Source organism: Episyrphus balteatus, chromosome 2, assembly GCF_945859705.1.
Source record: "Episyrphus balteatus chromosome 2, idEpiBalt1.1, whole genome shotgun sequence".
NCBI lineage: Eukaryota > Metazoa > Arthropoda > Insecta > Diptera > Syrphidae > Episyrphus > Episyrphus balteatus.
In genome coordinates this window covers 15,273,070-15,299,768 of record NC_079135.1, presented here as the reverse complement: position 1 = coordinate 15,299,768, position 26,699 = coordinate 15,273,070, and the positions used below count along the sequence as shown (strand labels likewise).

Here is a 26,699-nt window from a genome sequence, read left to right as displayed (position 1 = left end):
GTCCAACAAATTAGGTCACATTAGTAAAATCTCAAACGATGCGAAAATGGAAATATGTATCTCTCTACTAGGTTTATCTGATAGCAAGTTTTTCGGTATCTTTGTAGGAAAGTCCACATTTTGTGAGAAACCCATTTGGAAATAGTCGGTTCTCTGGAATTGGTTGTGTAGATGATGGCAATTTGATTTGAAGTTTTATCTATATAAATGTTGCCACACACACACTGCAGATAAAATACTCATGTTTTGGCAAAAACACCGTTGACCCATATTCCTGTAAGCTACATCACAAAGGGAAAGTTGCAGGTGTTGGCGGATGAGAAACAACGACGAACGACACGAAATATGGCGCCCAACGGTGGACAATAGGAACGCGCGTGTAAGCCCTATACTCGACCACTAAACCATTCAGCTGAAAAGCCGCGTTTCGGTGTTTGCTATTCTCCTGAAACCCAAAATGTGATCCAGAAAATTCCTGAATCTAATATGAGGTGAGGGCTGCCCCCCCCCCCCCCCCTTACTCGATTTGATGAAAGAGAACTTCAAATCGATATATGGAAAATATAACCATCAACTGGTTGAATTGCGATTTGAATTTTGTGGCTTGAAGGATGTTTCGGAATGTTGGTTGTTATGAAAGCGATTATAACGAAAAACCGCATTGGTATTTTCGGATGTATACTGTACAAGGTTTGTTGCGAGTTTTGTGGGTATTTCAAAAGTTTTCCTTGGAAATACTCTGTGGTGGATGCTAGTAACACAAAAATATTGAAAGTTGCAAAATCTCAGAAAATCAAATAGGTTTTTAACTGACTTAAACAAACACATTATGGCCTAAATGGTTTTCGACAGATTATTTGGCAACGACCTATAAGTATAAACAAGTCCTTTTGTGAATGAGTCAAGTGATTTAAGAAATAAAGAACACCACTCTTATCTAATAAGTCAGAAAATCAACGGAGAAAAATAATGAGAATAATAGAGAAAACCAGCTGCAGGCAGGACATGAATACATTTTCAGAAGTGGGATATTGTAGCATTTTAATATTTGAACTTAATTAATTTTTATAGTATATATGTAGTTTATAGTACAGAGATTAAATAGTTTCTGCTGATAACTGTTAAAGCTGACGTGTACTTTAGATTCGTCGAAGCTTTATTAATTAAACAATTTCAGCTGTGACTCTCCATTTTCCAGTTTGAACTGAGCGTTTTACATAAATTTATTTAATTTCAGTTTATGTTATTCATAGAATTGAATGAAATTAACAATTTTGGATGAAATTTCTGAGATTCTGTTTCGATTACCAATTAGGTTAATAATAAGCACTTTCTAGTTTAGATTAACGTACTTTGGGCCCGACTTCCAATATTGGCTAAGATTTAGCTCAAGTTGTTGTACATATTTTGGTTGAGGTTATCAATTTTTCAGATTCTCTACTTTAGTTGAAATTATTCAGTTATGGTTGCGACCTTTCAGCCAAATCTGAAATTTTACCATATTATAAGAACCAAAGTAGATAGCAATATCATGAAGTTTTTTTTTTTTTTTTTTGTAACAGCATCACAAGTTTTATTGTTTCGGTAATAAATTTTGGAAGTACCCCAGATAGCTCCAATAATTTTTTTATGAAAACTCGTAACATATTTTTGCTTTCTATTACAAATGCACATTTTTATAAAACTCTATTAGGCTGGCCCATCAATTTTTTTTTTCACCCAAGAAAACCTCCTTTTAACCATGACACTTTAAATTCTTGTTTTTCAAAAGTAACATAATTGCGGAATTTTAATGGGGTACCACTATTATAACTTAATTTTTTTCAATATACCCACTTTTTCACTACTCTCACATAAACAAAATGTATGGACTTTTTTTATTCCTAATTCCCATGGCAAAGACAATATTTTTAATAAAATTGCGGATTTCCCTATATTCCCAAAAAAAAAAACACCCTTCCACTCAAAATATTTTTCTATATTGCTTAGATTCTTGTTTACTGTTATAAATGAAACATTTGTACCAATTTTCATTGGGGTAACATTTTTTTCCCAGATTTTGTGGTAGCTACTAAGTCCGAATTTCATTATTTCTTAAAAAAAAAAAAACACCCTTTCACTCAAGATAATTTTGTAGACAGACAAAACTTTTTCACCAAGTTTAAAAAATTAACAAACTTTATGTCAGCTGTTATGATACCTTTTTCACACATGAAAAAACTGAAAAAAAAAACACCCTTTCACGAAAAATATTTTTAAGAACTTCATGGATCCTTTGTCCCTAGACGCTTTAACTAGGTTAGGTTGCAAAAAAAATTAATTAGATTAATCATATACATTATACTCTTTCATATTATAAAAACTGTCTGTACATACATTTTAAGAAAAATTACCTTAACCATAATTGATACACGGGAAGAGCCAACACAGTGATAGTTTTTTATTGCCAAAAAAGTAGTTTTACTTTTTGGCTCCATGGCATTTTTACCTCATGAAATAAAACTGAAAAAAACCAAATGAATTATTTTATAAAGGTCAGAAAATATTCATAAAATAAAAACTATAAAAAAAAGTTACTCATACACCAGAGTGTCCCGTTAAATTTAAAAATCTGTCATCCACCTATCGACCACTAACCATAAATAAAGTTTATTGACCTAACTTGACCATTAAATGCTTTTTTAGAAATATTTCTTATGGTAACGGTACTTCGTGTTTGTTGGGTCAACATTTCCTAAACATGATAAAAACAAACAGATCGAAAACTTTTCAACTTTTCTTTTTATAGTTTGTGTGTTTTTATTTAAATTTTCTTTTTTTTTCTGTTTTTACAAAAAAACAATCAAAACAACTCCAGAATGAATTCTAATTACAATCTAAGGACCCTTAATGTAATTTATATATACACACAAAGAAGTCAGCACCCTTGTTATAGTTTACATGATTATACTTTTACCACAATTTTAACCACAAAAACATCATGGTTTAGCCTATAAATAGGATATATACCCAAGTTAACAAGCACCTTTAGCTGTCAGACTATAAATTACAATTCAAATAACTTCTACCCATATACGATTGAATTGCATGCGTTTGAGTGATAAGGTCTCTGCTAAATACCACTAACAAGCCCTGTATTATTTAGTCTAACTACCGGAAACCATGTTAAATGGAAAAATATTTGACATTTCAATTGATATTCTATTCGGTACTTAGAGAGTAGATATCTCCCCTATATTTGTTATTTTTGTTATTCGGAAAAAGGACAACATAAAATATTCAAAAAAACAAAATAAAGAAAAAAGGATGACGTCGTTGTCCTTGTTGTCGTGATTTCCAATTGAGAAAAATCTGTTCGGATATTTTTTTTTTTTTTTTCTAGATAAACTTTATTATTTTCTTGAACGATTTAAATCAATAATTGAAGAGGCCTTTTCTTTCTTTTTTATTGAATGAAGGAAAGAGTCCTTTTGTTCATCAGAAGAAAAAACCCTGTTTAATCTTATTGAGAGGAAAATTCAATTATCCTTTTGAATGTGCTTTCTGACATTCTGAATCTGAATGAGATGAAAAAACACAATAAACTGAGGAGCTTCTTCAAGTGTTTTCTTCTTCTTCTTCGACGCATACGGATACTCTCTGAACGGAAATTGGAAGATGCCAAAGAAAGCATATTGAGTGGAATTCAAATAAATATTCGCGTGCGTTTTTTTCAATTCAATTTTAAGAGAAAAAGTTGTGTAAGGTACTAGAATTTCAACAGAGTCTTGTGATGTAATTTATTTATGAACGCACTCATTTTAATGTTTAATATTTGATTTATTTAAATTAACAAAAAAATTTATGTAATTTTAATATTTAATTTATTTATCTTGTTTGTTTTTTTTTTTTTTTTATAGAACACAACATATTCATTCAATCGTACGAGAGAGTGACCGCAATCTGCCGGTTGTGAATACACGAGGAGATGTCCTCTTTAGTTCCTGGAATAGCATATTCAACGGACAGGGTGGATTCTTTTCGCAAGCTCCACGAATTTACAGTTTCAGTGGGAAGGATGTACTAACTCATCCGCAGTGGTAAGTTCAACGAAACATGATATAATTTATATCTACCCCTACCAGCTAGTAGCTATCTGTTAAAATGTGTATCTTTTTCATGACCTTTCATGTTTTATAATGACCAAAGTAATTATACAATCCCTAAAGAAGTGTTCCCAAAAACAAAAAAAAAACTCTCTTTTTTCGCTGTGTCTGTTATATAAATTTTTGCCTCTACATAAAAGGAAAACTGCTCTGTTTTTTTTTTTTTGTTTTGTAGGAGGAGCTTTTGAGGGTGGATAAGATATAGAGCTCTACTAACATAACCACCAAAATTGAGTTGCAGCATGAAATTTACTTATGACAGTTATAACCACCACGAGTTTCGTGTTTATGGTTATTATGAATCATCTAGGTTAAACGAATAAATTTTTTTGAACAAAAAAAAGTAAAAAAGGAATAAAAGTAAGAGCGAGACCATCATCGTGTAAGCTCTATATAGATTCTGTTTTGAAATTGTAGGTACTTTAAGTCTTGTATTTAAGTGGAAATTATGTTTTTTTTTTTTTTTTTTTGAAAACTTGGGAGGACCGTTTTATTTTGGAGGATTTATATCTTAAAAAAAGATGAATTTTGTAGCTTAGGAAAATTTGAATTGGGAGGGAAGAATAGAATGTGTAGGTACTATAACTGCTCAATTATCTCACCTGAGACAATTTTATGGCCGGTTTTTATATTTCTTTTCTGTCTGTAAACTTTTATGGGCTTAGAATTAAATGAAACTTTTTAGGTTTTCAAAATGGTATTTAAATGTGTTTTTGAAAACATTTTGGGTGAAAAAATAAGTGTTTTGGTGTTTTTTTAGCATATTAATAGGGTTGCCAAGAATTTTTTTTTTTATAATTTATACTTTGCTCTCAACATTTTTTTTAGACAGAAAAGGTTCTGATTTAAATATAAGCATCGTCGGATAAGATACATTTTGGTTAAAAAAAAGTGATGTTGGTGTTTTTTGGTTGAAAAAATAAATGTTGTTGGCATGTTTTCGCATTCCATTTTTTGGGCAGGAGAGGAAGATATCTAAAAGCTGCTGTCTATTTAAGCTTCTAATTCAGCAGGGGCGTACACTCCCTTGGGGCAAGCGGGGTGGCGCCCCCGGGCCCCCGACCGACCCTAGGGCCAAAACTGGAGACAATGCAGAGAAGGAAACTGTTAGCATAAATTGAGTTACGAAGTAAACTAAAATGTATTTGAACCACTTCGGATACAAGGGAGACAAATTATATCATTCAGTGTAATGTATAATGCATTGGTAGCCACACAATATATATTGATTTAATAAAAAGGTTACCCCAGGGGCCCCAAAAAAATAAACTGTTTTTTTGAAAGAAAAAACCACAAATAATACATTAGGTGCCCCAAAAAAGCAAATAAACAACTACAGGCCAGGGGCTCCAAAAGCCTTTACTTCGGGGGTAAAAAAAAAATTAAATAAAAATATTATATGAAGGGTCCCAAAAAATAATTTTTCAGGAACCCCGTTAGTTGAGAGCCAATCAAATATTAATTTGTGGGTCCCAAAATCTATTACTAAGGAGCCCAAAAATATTCATTAAATTTTCTGATGGCATGACAAATATTATTTGAGGTTCCTCAAAAGCTATTATTTCAGTGGTTCAAAACAATCAAATGGAAAATTAAATATCAATTCAGGGGCCCCAACATAAATAAATCAGGGCCCAAAATAACAACATAACGTTATTGGTGGCATTCCGAATATTACTTCAGAATAGTGGCCCCAATACCTATTAATTCTTGGCTCCAAAAATTATATTATATTTTGGATGCCTCTGAGCACTTAATTATGAGGCCCCAAAAATAATTTTTCAGGGGGCCCAAAATAAAAAAAATTATGTCAGATGATGGAAAATCAAATACCTATGTATTTATTACTTCAGAACAGAGGCCCCAAGAACTATCAATTCTAAGCTAAAAAAAATTTAATTTTAGGGGTCTCTAAATATTTAATTTTGGGGGCCTCTAGTACAAGTATTTGCTACTTTTATGATAGAAATTTAAAATTAATTAAAAGACAAACTTCTTATACTCATACAAGAATATTATTTATTAATAATGAACGTTTTCGAGTATTGTAATTCTCGAAGAATTGTAATTCTCGAAAACGTTCATTATTAATAAATAATATTCTTGTATGAGTATAAGAAGTTTGTCTTTTAATTAATTTATTGAGACTCATACAGTTCCAGCACGTAATTTTTTACGTATAATTAATAGAAATTTTAAGTCAGTATAGTAAAGTGCATTACGAACATATTAAAACATTAAAATAAACCTAAAAATAAATAAGCCACACAAAAAAAAAAATGTATAGCGTTTACGTACTTTTGTTTTTGTATCTAAGCGGCCCCCAAATATTAAAGGGGCCCCAAAATTTAGTCTTGCCCCGGGGCCCCGGCGACTCAACGTACGCCACTGTAATTCAGTATCAGTATTATCAATTACTTTGGCTGAAAAATAAGTGTTGTTAGTGTTTTTAAGTTAAGTAAGGTTGCCGAGTAGTTTATCGTATTTTAGAGATGGCACTCGACATTTTTTAAGATAGAAAACCTATTACACAAAATCTGATCATATCAATAATCAAATTTCTGAGCATCCAAGACTTTCGTTAACGATAGAAAGTGTTTCAAAATTTGACATATCAAATTTGTTGACGTTTGTTGGATTTCTCGACGATTTTGTGTTTGTCAGAAAATTTAGTTTTTCCAAATTTGTTTTCAGATACCTACTTTGAAAAAAATTGTTTTCTTATAGTAATCGCTTTTTTGTTATTTTATTTTTATAATTATCTCAAAAAAAAATCATTTTTTCTAGAAAAGAAATTTTTACTACACAATTAATTCTGTATACGTCCCTGAATAATGCATGTGTTCGAATTTTATACTAAAACAAAAACTTTCAAGTTTATGAAATTCACAAAAAAAAGTAATGTTGCTATATTAGACCAGGCCAGGGTTGTAAAAAATAATTTTTTTTTAATGCATTTGTTTTCCATTACAAATTAAGAAAAAATGTTTATTGCAAATTAAAATAAATTAAATTGTAAAAATTAAACTAGTTATTGCAACTGAAAAAAATTGCAATAAAAAAAATTTATTGCAACAGATAAATATTTGCATTAAAATAATATTTGCTGTAGCAAAAAATATTTTGCATTAAAAAAAATGTTATTGCAAATAAAAAAATTTCTGCAATAAAAAAAAAAAACATAATGCAAAATGTGTGCAGTAAGTAATTTTTGTTTGCATATTCGTCGAATTTCAAACAATTTTGGCTATTTAGCCATACCATACATTAGTTATTTCAGCTAAAATTGTAAGAAATTCGGCGAGTATCTATTAAAAAAATATATTGAGGAAATACAGAAAATTTTATGATATTTTTAAAACCCTCCAGCAGGCATGAAACATCATGGTAGCATTAGGTTAGCTTCAGTTTAGTTTTCAGATGTTTATTTAATTCGTTTAGTAAATGCTAAAAAATATGATGACTATGAAGTAACCCTTAATTCTGCACGTAACCTCTTTTGCAAAAAAATCAACCCTCCTTTGGCTCTGAGCTACGAAGAAAGATTTATAGTGTTTTTTTTTTTAAATATCAAACAATAGTTTGTTACTCAATTTGAAAAAAAAAAAAAATCATTATTTTCCATGACTCGCATGCATGACCCAAACAGAAATTAGAAAACCAAATTTATTTTAAAAGTCAAAACTAACTAACCCAAAATTTTGATTATTAAATTTCAAGAATGGACTTTAATTAAAAACTTTAGATGATATGGTTCCGAGAGAGTTAAAATTTATTTATATAAAATAAAATTGCTTGACAAATTTAGTATAAAATCTATTTTCCATGTTACAACAAAACGTTTTGTTGTCTTTTTCCAAAAAAAAAAGGTCAAAAAGATCTTGTACGAAATATGATTTTCTTGTATGTAAAATAATAATTATTTGTGAAAAGCAAATGAAGAATATTCCAGACATTCTTTTGGGGGTGGTTTCATTATGAGTATGGGAAAGGGTTAGTCTATAGAATGTTTGTATGATATGAGTATAAGAATGTTGACAGAAATTTCAAATAAACAAATAAAACATATAATATAGGTCAAGCCAAATTAATTGCATGCAGTACAGAGAGTAGGATATATTTTGTATTGGTTTACATTTGATGGGTAAAATCTATTTAAACTGACAAGATTTGTTGTCTTTAATTTTCCGGAAGAGAGACACAGAACGATGATTAAGAGATAACTTTGTTATTTGTTTACGGATATGAAATTAAATATGTCGTAGGTATTTGTGTAATATTTTGTGAGAATTTTAAATTAATATAGAACCGAAGATGAAATTAGATTTAAGATTGAAAGGAATAAAAGGACAAAAGGCATTTCAATTATAAGAATCTTGTGTATGCGTCTTTTTGCCATGAAAATAAATTGATAAAATATATTTTGACAAATTTTTTGGATAACCCAATTTAATTTGGGTTAAATGAAATAATTTAATTTTAGATTGTATACAAATTTACTATCATGGGAAGGTTTTTAGTTTTTGGAATATAATTTTTGAAGTTGATGATGTTATGATAAAAGAATCAATATATTTATTATTGAATTGTTAGATAGTCAAAATAATTTACATACTAAAGTTCTCATATTACAGATAAAGTAATGTACTTTCAGTTTATTATTTTATTAAATAGAACACTTCTTGGGAATAAAAGATGTCGAAAACACTAAAAACACTATTTTTCAGCCAGAGAGTCAAATTTACGTACACAAACTCCATCTTATAACTTAAAAAAATGTCGGTTGACATTTCTAAAATACGAGCAACCCTACTCAAATGCTTTGGAACATCAATAACACTTATTTTTTAGCCAAAATTAATGATATTTAATAGATTTAAAGGCTAAATCATACATCAGGTTTTAGGTAACAGCCTTTTCTATCTAAAAAATGTCGAGTAGTATCTCTAAATAACGAGGTCAAAAATATTTTTTTTTAATGTAAATACAAAATTGAATTTTTGCTCAAATGTTATCCGGAATATAACCAAAAAAGAAAGGACCAAAACTATTGTTAAAATATAAAATTTAGTTCACCTGACTTTTTTTTTTACAAATTTTGACATTAATTTGTATCTAAAGAATTTATTTTAGCTGCGAATTTCTTATAAAAAAATAATTAGTATTTTGATATTATCTAATCACATTGTAAGATAAAAAAAATTCTAAGCAAAATTTGGGAAGAAAAATTTTAGTACCTCGCATGTACAAAATTTTAATGTACCTACCTAAAAAATTATTATGAGTTAGAAATTTTTCTAAAAATTAATGATGGATTTACTGAATCTCATAACACAAAACAGTTCTTAAGAATTCAAATTTTAAGTACTGTATTGGTATGGTATGGCGCAGTTGCCAAAAAAAATATGTCAAATATTAAAAATTAATATCCACAGGAAGAAATTGCAGTATGAAAAAAATGTAGAATTTTTACATTTGTGAGGCGATTTGTTTAATACATATTTGCAAAATCTGCAAAATCATGAATGCATTGAATTTTTGATTATAGTATTTTGTAAATTTATAAAAAAAAACATATGTTTATGTCATACATTTTTAAAACCAAAATTTTAAAAGATCAAATTTTGAATAAGTTATAGATTTATGGACATTTATAAAGATAATACAAATTTTATTTGGTCTGCATATTCTAAAAAAATACATAGTTTAATGGCCAGATAAACATAATTCTTAAAAATCTTTTACAAAATAATGAAGCTGTAGTTTGCATTAGGTACCTTAAAAGCTTAAAAAGGGACAAAAAGTGGTGTGTAGAAATTAAGAAAATCATCAATTAAATAAATGTCTCTTATTAGTTATTTCTTAAAAAAAAAGATAAATTTTACTTTACGATTCCTTCATCATACTCTTCGAAACTAATATAACAATTTTCGAATTCATTGAAGCAAATTTTTCATCAATTATATTTTAAAGGATCTTCATCTGAGGATGTGCAAAAAAAAATAGATATTTTAATTATCGCCTTTTTTTGAGACACACCAAAAGACTATCGAATCTAATTAAAACATTTTCATTCTCTTTTTTTTTTTTGCTTAACATTTTGGCGTCAAAAATTCATCATCAAAATTAATAAAATTGTACAAAGTAAAAGAATAAAAAAAAAAAAACAAAAGAAAAAAGAAAGAAAACACAAATTTGATGATGAAACATGTTGAATAGCGAAGACAAAAAATGGAATAACTTATTTTTTTTTATTCAACACATTTAACGCAAGATAAATCCTTAATTACAAAGGCAATTTTTCCTCAACTATAATTCTTACGAAAAAAATCCTAGAACTGTCCAAGAGTTAGTAGAGAGAGAATATAGAAACGATAATGAAATAAAAAAAAAAAAACTTTACCCTGCATCCCTTTTCTCAAGACTGATAATTGCTTCTTAAATTAATTTTGTTGGTTCAGCATAAAAAATGCATACGAATGAAAGGACAAAGAAACAAAAAAAAAAAAAAGACAAAACTATAAACAGTCCAACAGACGAAAAACCGAAAAACCATCTTTTCTCATGTCCTTAATTATTATTAGAAACATTCTTCTGTCGAGAGAGGATTTTTCTTTTGCACAGAAATCTCCATTTCTTTTTTTCCATTCACATACATATATTTATATCTTCGTAAATACCATCTCGCCCGAAAATGCGGTTAAGTTGTCACAGGACTAAAATCGTCGTGGTCAGAAATAGTTTTTGAGAGAAGGAATTTCCAGTTCATAAAGTTGGCGAACGGGCTTTCAATCTAATCCTTCCATCCGTAGAGTGGTGCGGTGGTGGTCGGTTATGGTCGGTCATGATGTCCTTCGGTAATTAGTGAAGCATTTAATTTTCTTGGCAGAAGGGCTCTTCGTTCATTTCTTTTTTTCTATTTCTGTATATCTTAAAAAAAGGACGAAAATCATGAACGTCATGATAATGATAATAAGGACAGCGATGGTGATAGTGAAGTTCTTCTTGGAGAATTATTTTATTTTATTATTTTTTTCTTTGAAAAAGGACATTCCAGAGTTGTGTTGGTATTTTATAAATCCCTGTAAGATATACACGAAAGACGTTAAAGAAGGCCAGAGATTTCTAAACTGAATATCGCAAATGAATTGCCACTCTTGTTCGTCCGGCTCGAAGGACCAAAAAGAAAAACTATGTACAGAACTGTAAGGGCGTTATTCTTCGGATTAACGATGATAGTTTCACTTAAATTACTAGCACTGTGGTGGAAAAATGTGGTGATTTTTTTCGGTTTTATGGAAAGGACGAAAAATTTCACTTCGATTCTGAAGAAGTCCAACGACCGAAGACTAGACGACAACGTTGAACAAATTTTACCCTTTTTTTTTTTGTTTTGTTTTGAGAAGAAATTCATTGGACTGGTTAAGTTTTGAGGAATTTTTCATGCCTCTTAAGCCTTCCCTCGTCAAAAACAAAACAGCAAAAAAATATACAAAAAAGTTAGAAGACATTTTCTTGACCATTATTTTCATCTTCAAGTTTTACTACTGTGCATGATGGCACAAAAAAAACAACAAAAGTGCAGAGACAGAAATGTATATATGTATCCAGGAGCACTTTGCATTTATTTTTGACTGGCATTGCAGCAAATTGGAAGGACTTTACGGTTGGTCGGGCTGAGTTCTTCCTGAGGGGAGGCCTGACTGGTGCCTCCGAATACGAGACGAAGATAAGAAGGATGTGGATGGACGAATATAGCCTAACCAATGCAGACAAATTGTTGAAAGTTTGGGAGAAAACTGAAAACTGAGCATCAGCAAACCGAAACGTGTGGACAAAGTGTCTCGAAGTTTATTTGATTTTTCTTGAGGGATGCGAAGAGGCTTGCTTTTCCTCCCCTACTCTCAGTCTCAGGTCATGTTCATTTTATTTCTATACCAAATTGTGCTGGAAAACTTGAAATGTTTGCATGCCACTGCCATTGGGTGAATATTGTATTCGGTTTATGCATACAGTTTCTCTCTCGTATTCTTGTATTTTTTATATTGTGTCTTCTGAATAAATGTATTCTGAATGCCTAGAAGGTTTTTTGTCAAAATAGTCCCAATTTTTTGTTTTCTTTTTTTTTATTGTTTTGGCATAGCAAATGTCTGGTATTTTTTTGTTTATAAAATAAGAATGAAATGCAGAAGCAGTAAGAAAAATGATGGAATTAAATATTTAATCCAAGATTATTTAAAAAAAAAAACAATAAATACCTTTACGTGTTTTGAAAATCAGAATTGAAAAGATTAATTTTTAAAAATATCTACAAGCTTGAGAAGTAAATAATAAATGCATGTATGGAATACGAAGAATTTTGAGTTTTAAAGAAAAAAGTTTTTCAAGAAATTAACAAAATATTAGATAGTTTCTTATTGAAACTGAACTATAAAATATAAATCTTGAAGCAAGGGAGGTTTTAAATTTCTTTATTTCCTTATATATCTGGTAGTTGAATTAGATTATTAAAGGATCATAAAAAAAAAATGTTAAACCCATTCAAAAATTTGAAACTTAAAAAAAAACTGATTCACTCGAGGGAGCTATATTAAATTTAGCGCAGCATTATGAAGTTTATAGCCTGCGGTCAAGCAAGAAGCTTGCAATGACACTATTCTTTTAAAATTATGACAAATTGTTTAGAAGATACCTATGATGGAACAAATGAAAATACTCGTACAAATTTCTCTGTTTTGATACATCATAGAAACAAATTTATGATTTTAAAATGAGACTAAAAATTGTTTCAACCCTTCCAATCAAATCTGTAACTCAAATTTGCATTTCAAGTTTGTGCCTCAAATCTGGTACTCAAGTCGTGATTTTGCTCTAGACAAAACAATATTTAACTACCCAAATCTGGACTTCAAATCTGGGACTCAAGTTCTGACTGAAATTTATACTCAAATCTGTGACTCAAGTAACGACTTAAATCTGTGCCTCAAGTCTGGGACTTAAGAATGTCACTAAAAAGTTTTTGACATAATTCTACGACTTAAGTCTGGAACACAAGTGTATAACGAATATTAAACTCATGTCTGGGACTCCAATCTGCTACTCAAGTCTACGACTCAAATAATCGAAAAAAAAATCTGCGACTCAAATCTGCAACTCAAATCTGCGTTTTAAGTCTTCTACTTAAATCTGTGACTCAAGTCTTTGAATCATTTCAGTGACTCAGAGTCAACTCAGTGACTCAAGTCTACAACTTGAGTCTGTGAACTTGAGTTCTTGACATAATTCTGCGACTCCAGCTTGGAACTCAAGTCTGGGACTCAAATTTTCAACTCAAGTTTAAGACTAAAAACTGCAACTCAAGATCTTAACTCATAGTGCGACTCAAGTCGTGTGTACCTACTCAAATTTGCAACTGAAGTTTGTGACACAAATTTGTGACTCAAATTTAAATCTGCAAATCGAGTCTGTGATTTGATTCTACTAAACAAATAAACGACTGAAGTCTACAACTTATGTCTGCGATAAACGGATGACAATTTTTCTTTTTGAGCCTCAAATTGACAATTATATCCTTCTACCTAACTTTTCATTAATCATTATAATGCTCAGGGTATTGCTTACAAGCTGACATGAAAGTTTTACCATATCTCCAGAGAGGTTTCAATAATAATTTTTTCTCTTCCTTTAATTTATAACTTTTCGTTGCCTAAATTGCTTCGAAAACACTTCATATACCTACCAACCAAACAACCAACAGAAAAAGGAATTTCACTCTGTTAGAGTCGGGAATACAGGATGAAGAACAGCAAAGGAATACTCTTAATGAAAATTGAGATGGAAAATTTTTAAGGCTGACGGGGTTGAAAAGGCATTTTATACTCTATAGCAGCAAGACTTATAAATGAGAAATTGCCTAAAGGTTTTTCTTCTTCAACTCTCTCTCTCTCTACACTTATAAATATATTTATGCATTCCTTATTCTCGTTTGTGTGTGTGTGTATGTGAAAATGTGTATATTTCATGGCAATTAGACGATTTTGGGCCAATGGCCGATAATTGAGTTTGACGCACAAAAGAATATATTGATCTTCTTGTTCGAACGATATGACGATGACGACAACGAAGAAGGAATGAGTTTCAGAGGAGTCAAGGATATGCATTTTATATGTTTTGTGTGTGCATGTGTACATGTTGCATGTGTGTATTTGAAATTGTTATACCTATGCTTTTTGTTTTGAATAGAGAGGTTTTTGGATGATAGGAGCTTAGAGTGCTAAAGCAAAAATATAAGAATTTATATGCATTTTTGCTGTATCCTGGTACGTAAACTTTGAAGGGTCTGACTTTAACAAGAGATTTCCATTTTTAGAAATTTCAGATCTTTCATCTTCATCCTTTCTTTCTCATCAATAAAGAGTGAATATTTTTTTGGCAAAAACCATCATCATGAATATAGGAAGAGTGAAAATTGAGATGAAACTATTTTGTTTTAAGCGCTTTAAGTGATTGATTTGGTAGGTAATAGATGTATGTTAGGTATAAGAGCAATAAGTCATAATATGGATTGAGAATCCTTGTGAACAGAAGATAAAGTAATTTGTTAAAAATTTACATTTTTTCTTAAAACAATTTTTTGCTTTTAAGACAAAACAATTGACTTGATACAACCGTATGTTTATACAGAAAATGTATATGAAAGACTTAATTGATATATCGTTGGCTTTAAAGTGCAGAAGTTCTAAAAATTGCCATTGCCACCTGTTAAAATTGAACATACGAAAGCTTTTAAATCTTATCAATTTTTGTCAAAAGTACAAAAGTGTAATTAGCTGTTCTCCAAACTAAGCCGACGATATTCTAAAGTCAGGAATTGAATTAAATATAAATTAATCTCAATTATTTTAGTAAATTACAAAGAGCCAATTTTTCATTAGCCAGGTAAATCCCAGTTAAGGCTTATTCCTATGAATAAATGTTTTCTTTTTATTTTGACTTTATCATCTGAAAGTCTTGAAAAATTAGGGCTAAATTAAACAACTAGAAGTTTTAAAAACTTTATTCCTATAACCTTAAGAGTTTTTAACATAAAAGTACCAACTTAAGATTCAAAAAGGGATGATTAAAAAAAAGTCAATAATCTTATGGAAAACTTATGGACTTGTAATTTCAATAGAAATGAAGTGAAAAACCATTTTTTGACGTCATAACGTCTTATAAATCGATGAACCATGGCAGCCACCACAAAAAAGTTACGCCATTTTCTAAAGTTACACTCTAGCGGCAAAAATTTCGCCGCAAAAATTTCAATTAAAAATTAAAAATAAACTATTAAAGATACAAAAATCTTCTATAGCTTATTTGAAAGATAATAACCAAAAGCTTAATCCAAATGAAGGATTTTTAAAAATTCCGTCATTTAATAGGGTAAACAGGGGTAAAACGGAAAGATGAAATTTTGCCTAAAATCTAAACGCGAAGTTGTAGAGAGCTTGATTTTTTTGCTATAGATAGATGAGACTAATATAAGAATAACTGCATTTAAGAAAAAATTCTAAAAAAATTTGAAACTAAGCTATAACGTTTTGTTTGAACGTTGTACACTTGTTGGGGCTATGACAAAATGATGATTTTGGGTAGGGAAATTTTTTGACAATTCTAAAGGTGCCAGGTGAAAGATGAGGGCAAAAGAAGCAGGCGTCTGATACGGATTTTTTCCAACACTCTGCGTTTTGAAATATGAATTTTTGAAAAACACCTTGTTTTTAAGGGGTATTTTTGGGTAGTTTTTGATTTTTAGCTTTTTTTTGGAGCACTTAAAAAATCTCGAACTTATAGGACATGTAGGTTTTGGCCTTATACACACATGTACAAAAAATTGAATCGTTTAGTGAGTTTTGACTGAGTAACGGAAGAAACAAGTTTTTAAAAAACACGTTTTTTGACCGTTTTTAACCGATTTTCATCGTTTTTTATGTTTATCTTTTTTTCTTTAATAGATACAGGAAATATGTGTGCTAAATTTCAATCATTTTCGCAAACACAATTTTGAGATAACGGTAAAATAAAATTTTAGAATTCAACAGGTTATAACTTTTGACCAAAAGCAAATAGAAATTTTATTAAACTTTTATGAGCATCCTGATACAATTACCTTTCATTTGATATATCACACATAACGGTAGACTTACTACAAGCTACACAATGTTAAATCAAGAAACTTGCGAAAAACCTCAAAACACCAGTGGAGATCTGTTGCCACCCGAACAGCCACCAGTGTGGGAAGTACCGTAATCTCAGTCTGAAAATTCGACATGGTTGACTTTAAAAAATTCTAACTTCTCTTGTAGGCATGAGATTGATACGTCATATGAAAGGTGAAATAATAAGCTTTCACATGGTATATATTTTTTATAGGTTGTTGAACAAAAAAATTGATTCCATAGCGTGAGAACATAAAAATAAATGTTTTTTTTGATTTTTTAATGAAATTTGATCGAGTTCAAAAAATTCTAGCTCTTTTTGTAGATGTCTCATAGACCGATCGATAGATATATTTTGAGCTAAGACAATAAGCTTTCAGATGGTATACAATTTTGTATAGGTTGTTAGGGAAGAAAATGGAATTAATGACGTGAAAAGATAAAAATTCATATTTTTTTTTTTTTTTTTGATTTTTTTGATGAAAATGATTGCTTTCAATAAATTATTTTTATAATTTTTGTGCATTGTAAAAATTTAAAAATGGTTTTATTCTTAAGAAGAAATACTTGGCTTTTAAATTGCATTAATTTTTTTGTAAGCTTTAAAAATAAAAAAAAATTAATATAATGAGAAAATAAAAAAAGGTATTTTTTTAGCTTTTTCTTGTAAATTATGATTGTTTGAAAAAAGTAATCGCTTCAATTGACTCATTTTAAACAAAAGCACACAACCTGTTTTCTGACGACGTTATCACGTAAAATCATCGTCCGTAAACCGGCTTTATAGCCAACCTCTTTTTTTTTTTTTCTTTACCAAGCGAGACATCAAGAGAAGCTCTATTCATAATTGAAAACCAAAAAATTCTCGGAGGTCTAGTTTCTGAGATATTTCTTACCAAACTTTTTTTGTTCTTACATTCCGATGCCGATATATTTTGGCCAGTCTGGAAACAGGTTTCAATCAAAGATATGAGTTCATAATCAAAAGGCTTATGCCTTCATTTAAAAAAAAATAACTTTTTTTTTAACTTTCGAAAAAATCCAAGGTTAACCCCTTGCTAAAAAAAAATAATTTTTTTAAAAATTTCTTCCAAGTCCATCAATTGAGATATCAAAAGAAAGGGGTTAATAAGCTCTATTCCAGCATTGAAAACCAAACGTTTTTTGGAGGTCTGGTTGCTGAGTTATTTGCATTCAACTTTTTTTTTTTGACATTCGGAGACAAATACGGAGCAAATTCTCGAAACAAGTTTTGGTTTACAGGTATTATGATTTCACATTTTAAAAAATTCCTTGCAAATTAATCAAGTTAAATTTATTTTTAAGAAGAAAGGTAACTTTAAGCTTTTTTCATAAATGAAACTCAAGATTTTCTTCAGAATCCCAAAAATTGTAACTAATCTCGTTACCCCAAAATCCATTAAATCTAACATCTCGAAAACCCAGAATTTCAAAAATCTCATATCCGAAAAAACCCAGAATCTCGAAAGCCCAAAATACGGAAAATCTAAGATCTCGAAAACCTTAAATCCCAAAATTCTAAAAACTCTAGATCCTGAAATCGATTTTAAAAAATTATTAAAAAATTAGAAATTTGGATTTTAAATTTTCAGGACTTTGGGTTTTCAAAAATGTTCTGGATTGAGTGTTCCTGATTTTAGATTTTAAGTTTCAGGATTTATAATTTCGGTATTATGAATCCAAATCGTCGTATTATGTGCAAATTATAAGCGACTAATATCGACTCATAAAAATTTATACTCGGAGTAAGAAAACCCTTTATGTGACTTAAATTTGGATAGCGGTATTGTAATTTTTTTGAAAATATCTAATAAATTCCTTAGAATAGAAAAAAATAAATTTTTTTGTTATACTGTTTCTGACAGTACAATAATTTCACTTTGTTTCCAAATAAAAACCACCCTAACCTTCACAAAGTTAAAGTTACATTCCACCCTAATTAATCAAGGAAACAATAAAAATAATAAATTTTTCTAAAAATACTCTCTACTGAATCTGAAATATTTTCTGGGGAAACCACATACATATATTTTTTGGGGGACATTCCAACAAAAAATTATGCTCATCAAAAATTAGTTAAGCTTTAAAATTGTTGAAAACTTTAAAATTATTGTAAAGTTTTCATCCGTATATCGTAACACACACACACATACTGAATATCCTTTCATGGTTGGTTGCTATGTACCAAAAAAGTTTCCAACAGTTCCACCCATAAAAGTGACGAAATAAAAAAAAGGAACAACCAACTTTGCATGTCACCCAGGAAGATAAACTACTAAAATGCGATATAAACTATCCCGTAGGATATTTACGATATATATTTTTGTAACAACTTCCGGTACAGAGTACAGACAAAAAAAAAAAAAAGATGAAAAAAAAAATACATCATGAAGGGAGAAAATCAAAAAAAGCAAGTATGAGGAACAAACCAACAAACACCACCTCATCAGGGGCCTACAAGAGAGTTAGAGAAAGGCACCGAGAGAGAGAGGATGAGTTGAGAGGATATAAAGTAGGGTCAACATTTACATTAAATTGAGCCCATGGGAGGCATTTGCTTATACTCTGACAGAAGCTAAGTTATTCACTTTTTACCTCAATTAGGATGCAACAAAGTATGAGAACGAGGAAATGAGAGAGGGAGAGTGGATGTGAGAGAGAGAGAGACGTAAAACACCCGGCTGGTCCTGTTCCGGCACAACTTTTGCCGGCTGACTTTCAATTTATTCATTTAAGATGAACACCAACTGCCACTTGGGTCGTCGGAACCTTGCCTCGCCTCGACTCGGATCCCTGTCACTCGCTCGTCCTTCAACCAATAAAGCGGTATTTTTAAATACCACCACCGGGCTTTGGTAACCAGACAGATGGCGCTGACGACGACGAATACGACGTTGACGTCAACGACGATAAAGTCAGCTTCGTTGGCAATAACGGCTTGCCCTACAGACAACTTTAAACAATTTAGCCCGTAGCACAGCTGATGCCGTTATACTTGACTCTTCTAGTCCGCAATTGCAGTATGTTAATCAACCGAATAGCGGTAAGGCTTGGTTGGTCGGTTGGTAGGTCGGTCGGTTTCGGGTGGTGATGGATATTTTAGTTGGAGAAAGTAGCCGTGGTGGTGGTGCCATCTGATGGCAGGAAGATGCGAAAAGAGTTGTTTAGTGTTTTATGTTAGATCAACCAACTACAGAGTTAGGTACTGCTGGTTGCTTGCCGAGTTCTCTCTCCTTTTCGGGGGAAGTCATAAATAAACCGCAGAAATTAATGATGCGCTCGCAGTAGATTGTTTATCTGTGTGCTGCCCTCTAGAGATAAGTTTCAAAACACAGAGATTGCTAAGGGCTTGATTCTATGTTGCAGATGAGGATATTTCGCATCTTCTGTGTAGATATATAAAACTATCTATCTGTCTCCTGTGATTTGAGAGAGTATATAGTTAAAGCAATTCATAGTACGAGGAACTTTTGAATACAATTGGCAAGGAGTAAGAACGGGAGGGTGGGGCAAATTGCAGTTTGGCTTTTATATAGACTGAAGTGGTCTATTTGTGTTACTCTCTTGGCATGGCATAAATAATTTAGTAGAATTGATGCAGTCAAGTGAAACATCAAAGTTAAGATGGAATAGCGAGTGGGTATACCAGCCAACCCAGTAGCTACATAAGTTTGTTAATTTTTGTTTTCTTTTTTTTTTTTTGCGGAACTAGGCAGAAAGAAGTGTATTTTTGAAATATTTTTATTAAAAGATTTTACAGAAAAAGTGTTTTAAAAGGTTTTTAAATTTAAATGAAATATTTTATCTATAATAAAGATGCAGTTTATTTTTGACTAAGAAGAGAATTTCGTGGTAGGGTTGCAAATTTGTAACTAGGCAATTTGAAAGATTTATAATGTCAAACGATGTTTGATAAATTTGCTTAATGGCGTTTTGAAATTTTTGAAAAAATGAACAATTAAAAATTACATAAATTTTCAAAATAAAGTAAAAATAAGACGAGTTCGAACATATTTACCAAACAAAAAAGAGGTAAATATATTTCAAGACCTTACACATTAAAAAATTAAAAGAACATCATCTTTATAAAAATTAGGCAAGTTTTTTTTTTAATTAATTCCAACCGAAAGACGGGATCCGCGATCACAATTTTGATGCCTTGTAGAAAGTAACTTTTTTACTTGCAATAACAATCAAACGTGACATAACGATGACTCAAAAAAGTGGATCCCTCAAGTCCGTCTGTCTATATGAGGGGATACAGCTAAAATCGATTTATATGGAGCTTGGTATTAAGCGCTTTTTGGCGAGGGGGTTTTGGAATGCATACCGATTTTGAAAAAAGTTTAATTTTGTCAGAAACTTCTCCAATGATTTTGTTAAAAAACATTCAAATCTATCTATACCGTCATTTTTTAATAAAAAAAATATTTTTAGAACCGTTTTTTTTTTAATTAGATTTTCTCCCGAACTATTTATTGGATTTGATAAAAAAAAATATCTATAAAAAAGCATTTAAAAAACATAAGCAAAGAAAAAAGTTTTGAAAAAAAATAATTCTTGGATTTTAAAAAAATAATTCTTGGATTTTAACTTGAAATAGAACATAGAATTTTTTCAAAGTTTTTTTTTAAGTGTTGATTAATATATGCTACAAAATTTCTTACCAACTTTATTTAAAACCTTTTTTTTTTTAATTATTTATAAAAAATTAGTTTATTTTGAACAACGGCCCTAAGAATTTTGAAATTTTTTTTCTAAAAATGCATCCTAGTAAAATAAATACATTTTTTTTTTAATTTTTAGAATCAATTTTATTTAAAATTTTTTTTTTAATTTTTTATTTTCGTATGGACATTATGTACGGTTACGTACATTTACCAAACTTGTATAAAAATGTTAAATATTTGAATTCTAAGAGCAATTAAAACTATTTTGGCAAAGGGCTAACCTTGTAATTTTTTCCAAATAAAAATTTGTTTCGTGACTTTCATCCAAAGGTAAGATAAAGAAAACTACGTCAATTCCAAATTACTCAATTAGTGGAGTAACTAAAGCTCAAAAATTGGCAATATTAGGGAACCCGGCCGAACAGCTTAGATTTTGATGATCTTTTTTTTTCAAACGTCGGTAATTAAAAATACTTTAAAGTCTATAGATAAAAAATTGCCGGTGTTGCCGTTTTGATTTTTTAAATTTAATTGAAGATTTTTGTGAACAAAAACAAATTTTTTTCAAAAATTTTTCTTAAATTTCATAAATTAATTGATACCAAAAGATTGTCTAGGAAATTCAAGGAAAAAAAAATATGGGAGTGAGGGACAATCTTCCATAGTTCAAGCGATAGATGCAATTTTCTTATTAATTGACTTCAAACACAAAAAAAAATATTTGAACACAACGGCAACACCTACAATATTCAAATATACATTTTTTAAAAGCTAGAAGCTTAGTCATATATGTAAAATTAAAATTAAGTTAATTTAATGAACGGCTTTTGAAAGAATGGTAATTGAACTCAGATTTTTGAAAAAAAAATTATTGAAAAAATTTTAACATGTCGTTTTTTAAACTTGGTCGTTATATAAAATGCATTTATTTTCAAATTTTTTTGGCCGCATTTATTATGATTTCAAATTATAAAAAGGAAATGTCAATATGTATTTTGTTTTATGAAAAAAATTAAAAATTATTTCATTTTCGAAGAACTTTTTTTAATAAAAGTTCTGAAAAAAAATGTAACTTATTTTTTTTTAAAAGTTCAACATCTAAACATAAAATTATTTTTAATTCATTTAATAAATATTGAAAGTTAAATAGCAAAAATTTAAAGTTCCTATTTACCACAGTCTTTGAGAAAATTAATTATTTCAATGCAAAAATTCAGTTTTAATAAAAAAAAACATTGAAATTGAAGTAATTTTTCATTTTTTTTTTTTAAAGTGTGATGTATTTTACCTTTTTTGCTTCGAAATTCAACTGATAATATTTATGGCCAAACATTTTTTTTAAATAAATACATATTTTATTAGAAAAAGTTTGGAAAAAAGTCATTTTAAATTTTTCTAATAACATTTTTTTTTTTAATTCTGAGTTTGAGGACCATTTTTTCAAAAAGTCTTGATAAAATTTAGTGGATTTAAATTTAAGAGATAAGAATGAGCTTCTGGCTTTTTAAAAATGTATTTTAAAATATTGTAGGTGTTGCAGTTGTTTTCAAAATATTTTTTTTGTGTTTGAGATCAGAATGTTAGAAAATTGCATATATCGCTTGAACGATGGAAGATTGTCCCTTACTGCTTTTTATATATTTTAATTAAATTACCTAGAGAATCTTTTGCTATCATTTGTTTTATGAAATTTAAGCAAAAAAAATGGTTTTGTGAAAAAAAAATTAATTTTAATTTAAAAAAAAAATACGGCAACACCGGCAATTTTTAATCTATAGACTTTAAAGTATTTTTATATTTCACTTTTGAAAACAATACCAAATTTGTAAAGTACAACTTAGTACGACAAAAAAAAAAAAAACATTTGTTATTGTTCTTTACAACACTTTTGGAGCTCTAAAGAATTTAAATACTTTTAGAGGCTAAGTTATATTCATGCACTTTGTTGCATATTGTGTGTTCAGTCGCCGGTTTTCGCTAATGTCAAATAAGAAATTGCCTTATTCACTTTGGTTTGTTTTATTTGTCTTCTTTGGGAAATTTTCAAGACACAAAATCTAACATGCCCTATTCTCATCTATACCTTTTATATTATTCATTTGAATTTTCTAACTTTTTATCCTTTCAAATAATATTTTCTTCAATTTTGTTTTTACTTTTAGGTCACAAAAAGTCGTTTGGCATGGATCGCATCGAAATGGCGAACTGGCTCAGGAAATGTATTGTGATGCATGGATGTCATCATCCATGGACAAGGTTGGTTTGGCCAGCAGTCTGCTGGGGAATAAATTAATGGACGAGGAACGTTATTCCTGCGATAATCAATTTATTATCCTATGCATTGAAGTTGTGCCGAAGAACCAACGACGAAAACGAGATCTCGACACTGAAAGAAGGTACGTTCTTACTCTCCTACAAATAAAAAGCTGAATGGTAGTATAGAATTGAAAGGGTAAAAAGGAAAATTCCTTTGGGAAGTTGAGATTCCATGAGAGTTCTGAGAGATGGACATCGGTCTGGACTGTTCCTACTGCTGTTGCATGTCCTTTATATTTTTTTTTTTGTTTGTTCAATATTTTTCTTTTCTTCCGTTTTATCGTATGTAGTAAAGAGTTTTTCTTGTTTTCCCCAATGATGATGGAAGAGGGCTAAACAAACTCGATGAACGAGCAAAATGATCCTGGAGTTCTTTCATTCTTCTTCTTTATGGACCTTTGGTCCTTATTCATTCTTCGTGGCGGAAACTAAATTAATAACCGTATGGAGAAAAAAAAAAAAACACAAAAAAAAAAAAGAAATAAGCCAAATCCCCACGGAAATAATGGAGAGCAAGCAATGAAAATCCTTATTGGATTTTGGTCAATCAGGGTTTTTGCCTCTTTCATCATCATCCTGGATCCACAGATTCTTCTTCTTCTTCGATTCGATATAGAAGACTGATGTCTATGAGTACGAGTATTGTGTACCCTCTGTTATTAGTTTAGTACAATCCATATGTCAGGGTATTATTGGTGTTCATGCAATTTGCTAAATATTTTTGTTTGTTTGGTGAAACGATTAGCTGTGATGTAGTGATGTGATAAAAACTAATAACAGCGATTTCCGGTAATAATGTAAGCTTCCGGTTTTATTATTTTTTTTTGAAAAAAGAAAAAGTCTCTGAGAGAGATTATGTGTGTGTGCAAAGAAAATAGAATGAAATAAATTCTTCTATTTGTTTGTATTTTTTTGTTCCTGTTGATTAATTTTTATGAAAAGGATATTTTTTTTTTTTCATCCTGCTGATAGTTTCCTTGAAAAACAGAGAGAAAGTAATGGAGAATGTGTTATTACATTTATTATATAAAGAGAAACGATTTCCTAGAAGTAATTATTTGCTTGTCCGCACGTGTAATTATTGTCTATTGAATTTGGCAAAAAAATCCTTGGTTTAGTTGGAATTAATTGCAGTTATACACAAATAAACCCACAGGAGTTACTTTCCTCTATTACATTTATTCTTTATAAAGAAAGAAAAAAAAATGGATGCATTTTGTTTTTCTCTTGAAACATAGATTATAAAGATTAAAAACTGAAAGCAAAAGAAAAATGTTGATGGATTTTTCAAAAGTTGAGAATTCTAAATTTTGTAAAGAGTTTTAACTAGTTTCTAGAATTTTTATCTTTGATAGGGTAATTCAAATTCATCATAAAAAAATATGTCCTTTGATGGTTTTTCATTTGAAAATACTCTTGGAAGTTTTTGTCATATAGTTCTTATGAAGATTAAAATTGTTGGTTAGTAATTAGCATACTAACTCGTTAGATACTTTTTCAGAAATCCAAGTTCTTTTAATAGTAATACTGAAGAAAATATCAATCTAGGACTTTTTGAAATATGAACTTTCAAACTTATTTTTTTTATTTTCCAAAAACATTAAGTAAAAATAAAAAAAAATGTTGTCCAAAATCTTTATGAACCCAGTTAATGAGTGACGTCTTTTAGGCAACTAGGTTACTGCACTGTTCTGAAAATTACAAAAAAAAAGCATTTAATTGTTTGGAGCTCGAAAAAATTTTTAATGTATTCGAAAACTTTTAGAGTGCAAGCTTTTCAAATATATTTACCACAATAAGAAATTAGCTTTTTTGACTGTCATCATTCTCTCATGGAAACATTCAAAATCCTAGGCATTTAGAGGTCTCAGCTAATTCTAATAAGAAAATCTCTTGTATAGGAAAGAATTAAAAAAAAATTTTTGAGAACGGTTTAAAAAAATTTTTTTTTTCAAATTTTTTTCTTAAAACTAATTTGGTATGCTAATCAAAAACAAATATCAATCGACACATACGAAAAAGTTTTAAAAAAAAATCATTAATACGTTTCCAAAAAATTGATTTTTCAAAAAAATATTTTTTTTTTTTTAATCCAAAATTACTGCTTTTTTCTGAAAAATTTATTTTTTTATGAATTTTTTGTACCAAATTTGTCGTTTAAATCTAAAACCTTCCTTACCAGAAACTCTGCCATCAATTTCAATTTCCCTTCTTGGTCAAATCTTTAAACCAAGAAGTTTGAACTATAATCGCATCAGTGGTTAAAGCTGTAGCTCGAGATAGGAACTTACACACAGGGAACTTTTTTTGCATTCTCTAATATCGTAATGACAAGTCTGATTACACTGGTCAACAAGGTTTTTGCAACAAGAACCAAAATATACTTTTCTATGGGTTTTTTGATGTGCTGAACTCGAATCTGAAGTCATTAGCCTCTATTTTTTGGAATATTACCGTTTTAAAATGCTATAAAGCGTCATTTTGGCTGTTTTCCAGGTTACGTTTTTATGTGGGGTAATTCATTATGAATAAATTTGTCAAAGGTCCGAAATTCAATTCGAAAAAATAAATTGACTCGTTTTCAGGAAACTGTTTTTTTTTTTTCAAAAAAAAAAAAAAAATCTTATAAAGTATAAAAATAAAATACATAGGTATTTTGTTTTTTTTTTAAACAAATTTTTTTTTCTTGAAAAATTAAAAAAATGTATGTATTTAAAAAAAAAATAAACTTAAAACAAAACTTACAAAAACTATTATTTTTTTCCCTCATAATAAATCCACAATATAATTTTTTCTTTTCAGAGGACGAGACTTTGAGACAGCAGAAGAATATGCTGAATATCTAAAATATATCACTTGAGATGAATTTAATTTATATAATTAAAACCAACATACCAAATAAAATAGAAAAAAAACTAAATAAAAAAAAAAAATATAAAAAAATGCAAACAAAAAGGACTGTGCCATAATGAGAAAGATAATGCTTCAAAGGATAACAAAAAACACAAACAGGTGTTGGTAATTCTTAGCCATACCAAGCCTCCCCCCAAACATCACTCAATGCAATTTAAAAAAAAAAAGAAGAAAAACAAAACAATGAAATTGTCAAAGAGAACCTGAATTATATTGCTTCAAGTATGAAGCAACAACTCCTCGTTATAATTTTTTTTTATTAAAAAAAAAAAAGAAAATAGAAATCTTGGCTATCCTTAAATAAAAAAAAAATTAAAAAAATAAGACTACCAACAAAAAAACTTTTGTATTGACATTCTCTCTATTGTCTCTCTTTTTATTTTTATTTTAAATACAAACTATAAATTATTTAATTAAAAACAAAAAATAGAATT

At 29.5% G+C, this 26,699-nt stretch overlaps 1 protein-coding gene across 6 annotated transcripts in view; it reads left to right on the top strand.

Annotated features, from left to right (window-relative positions):
* LOC129911779 (collagen alpha-1(XVIII) chain) overlaps window positions 1-26,295 on the top strand; it is a 402,503-nt gene extending 376,208 nt beyond the window's left edge. For all 6 annotated transcript variants that reach the window (XM_055989696.1, XM_055989697.1, XM_055989695.1 and 3 more), the window contains 3 exons: window positions 3,900-4,079; window positions 23,199-23,432; window positions 26,155-26,295. In XM_055989696.1, the coding sequence (XP_055845671.1) occupies window positions 3,900-4,079; window positions 23,199-23,432; window positions 26,155-26,212 (472 nt within the window). In that variant the 3' untranslated portion in view covers window positions 26,213-26,295. The remainder of the gene's footprint in view (window positions 1-3,899; window positions 4,080-23,198; window positions 23,433-26,154) is intronic.
* The last annotated feature ends 404 nt before the right edge of the window (window positions 26,296-26,699 follow it).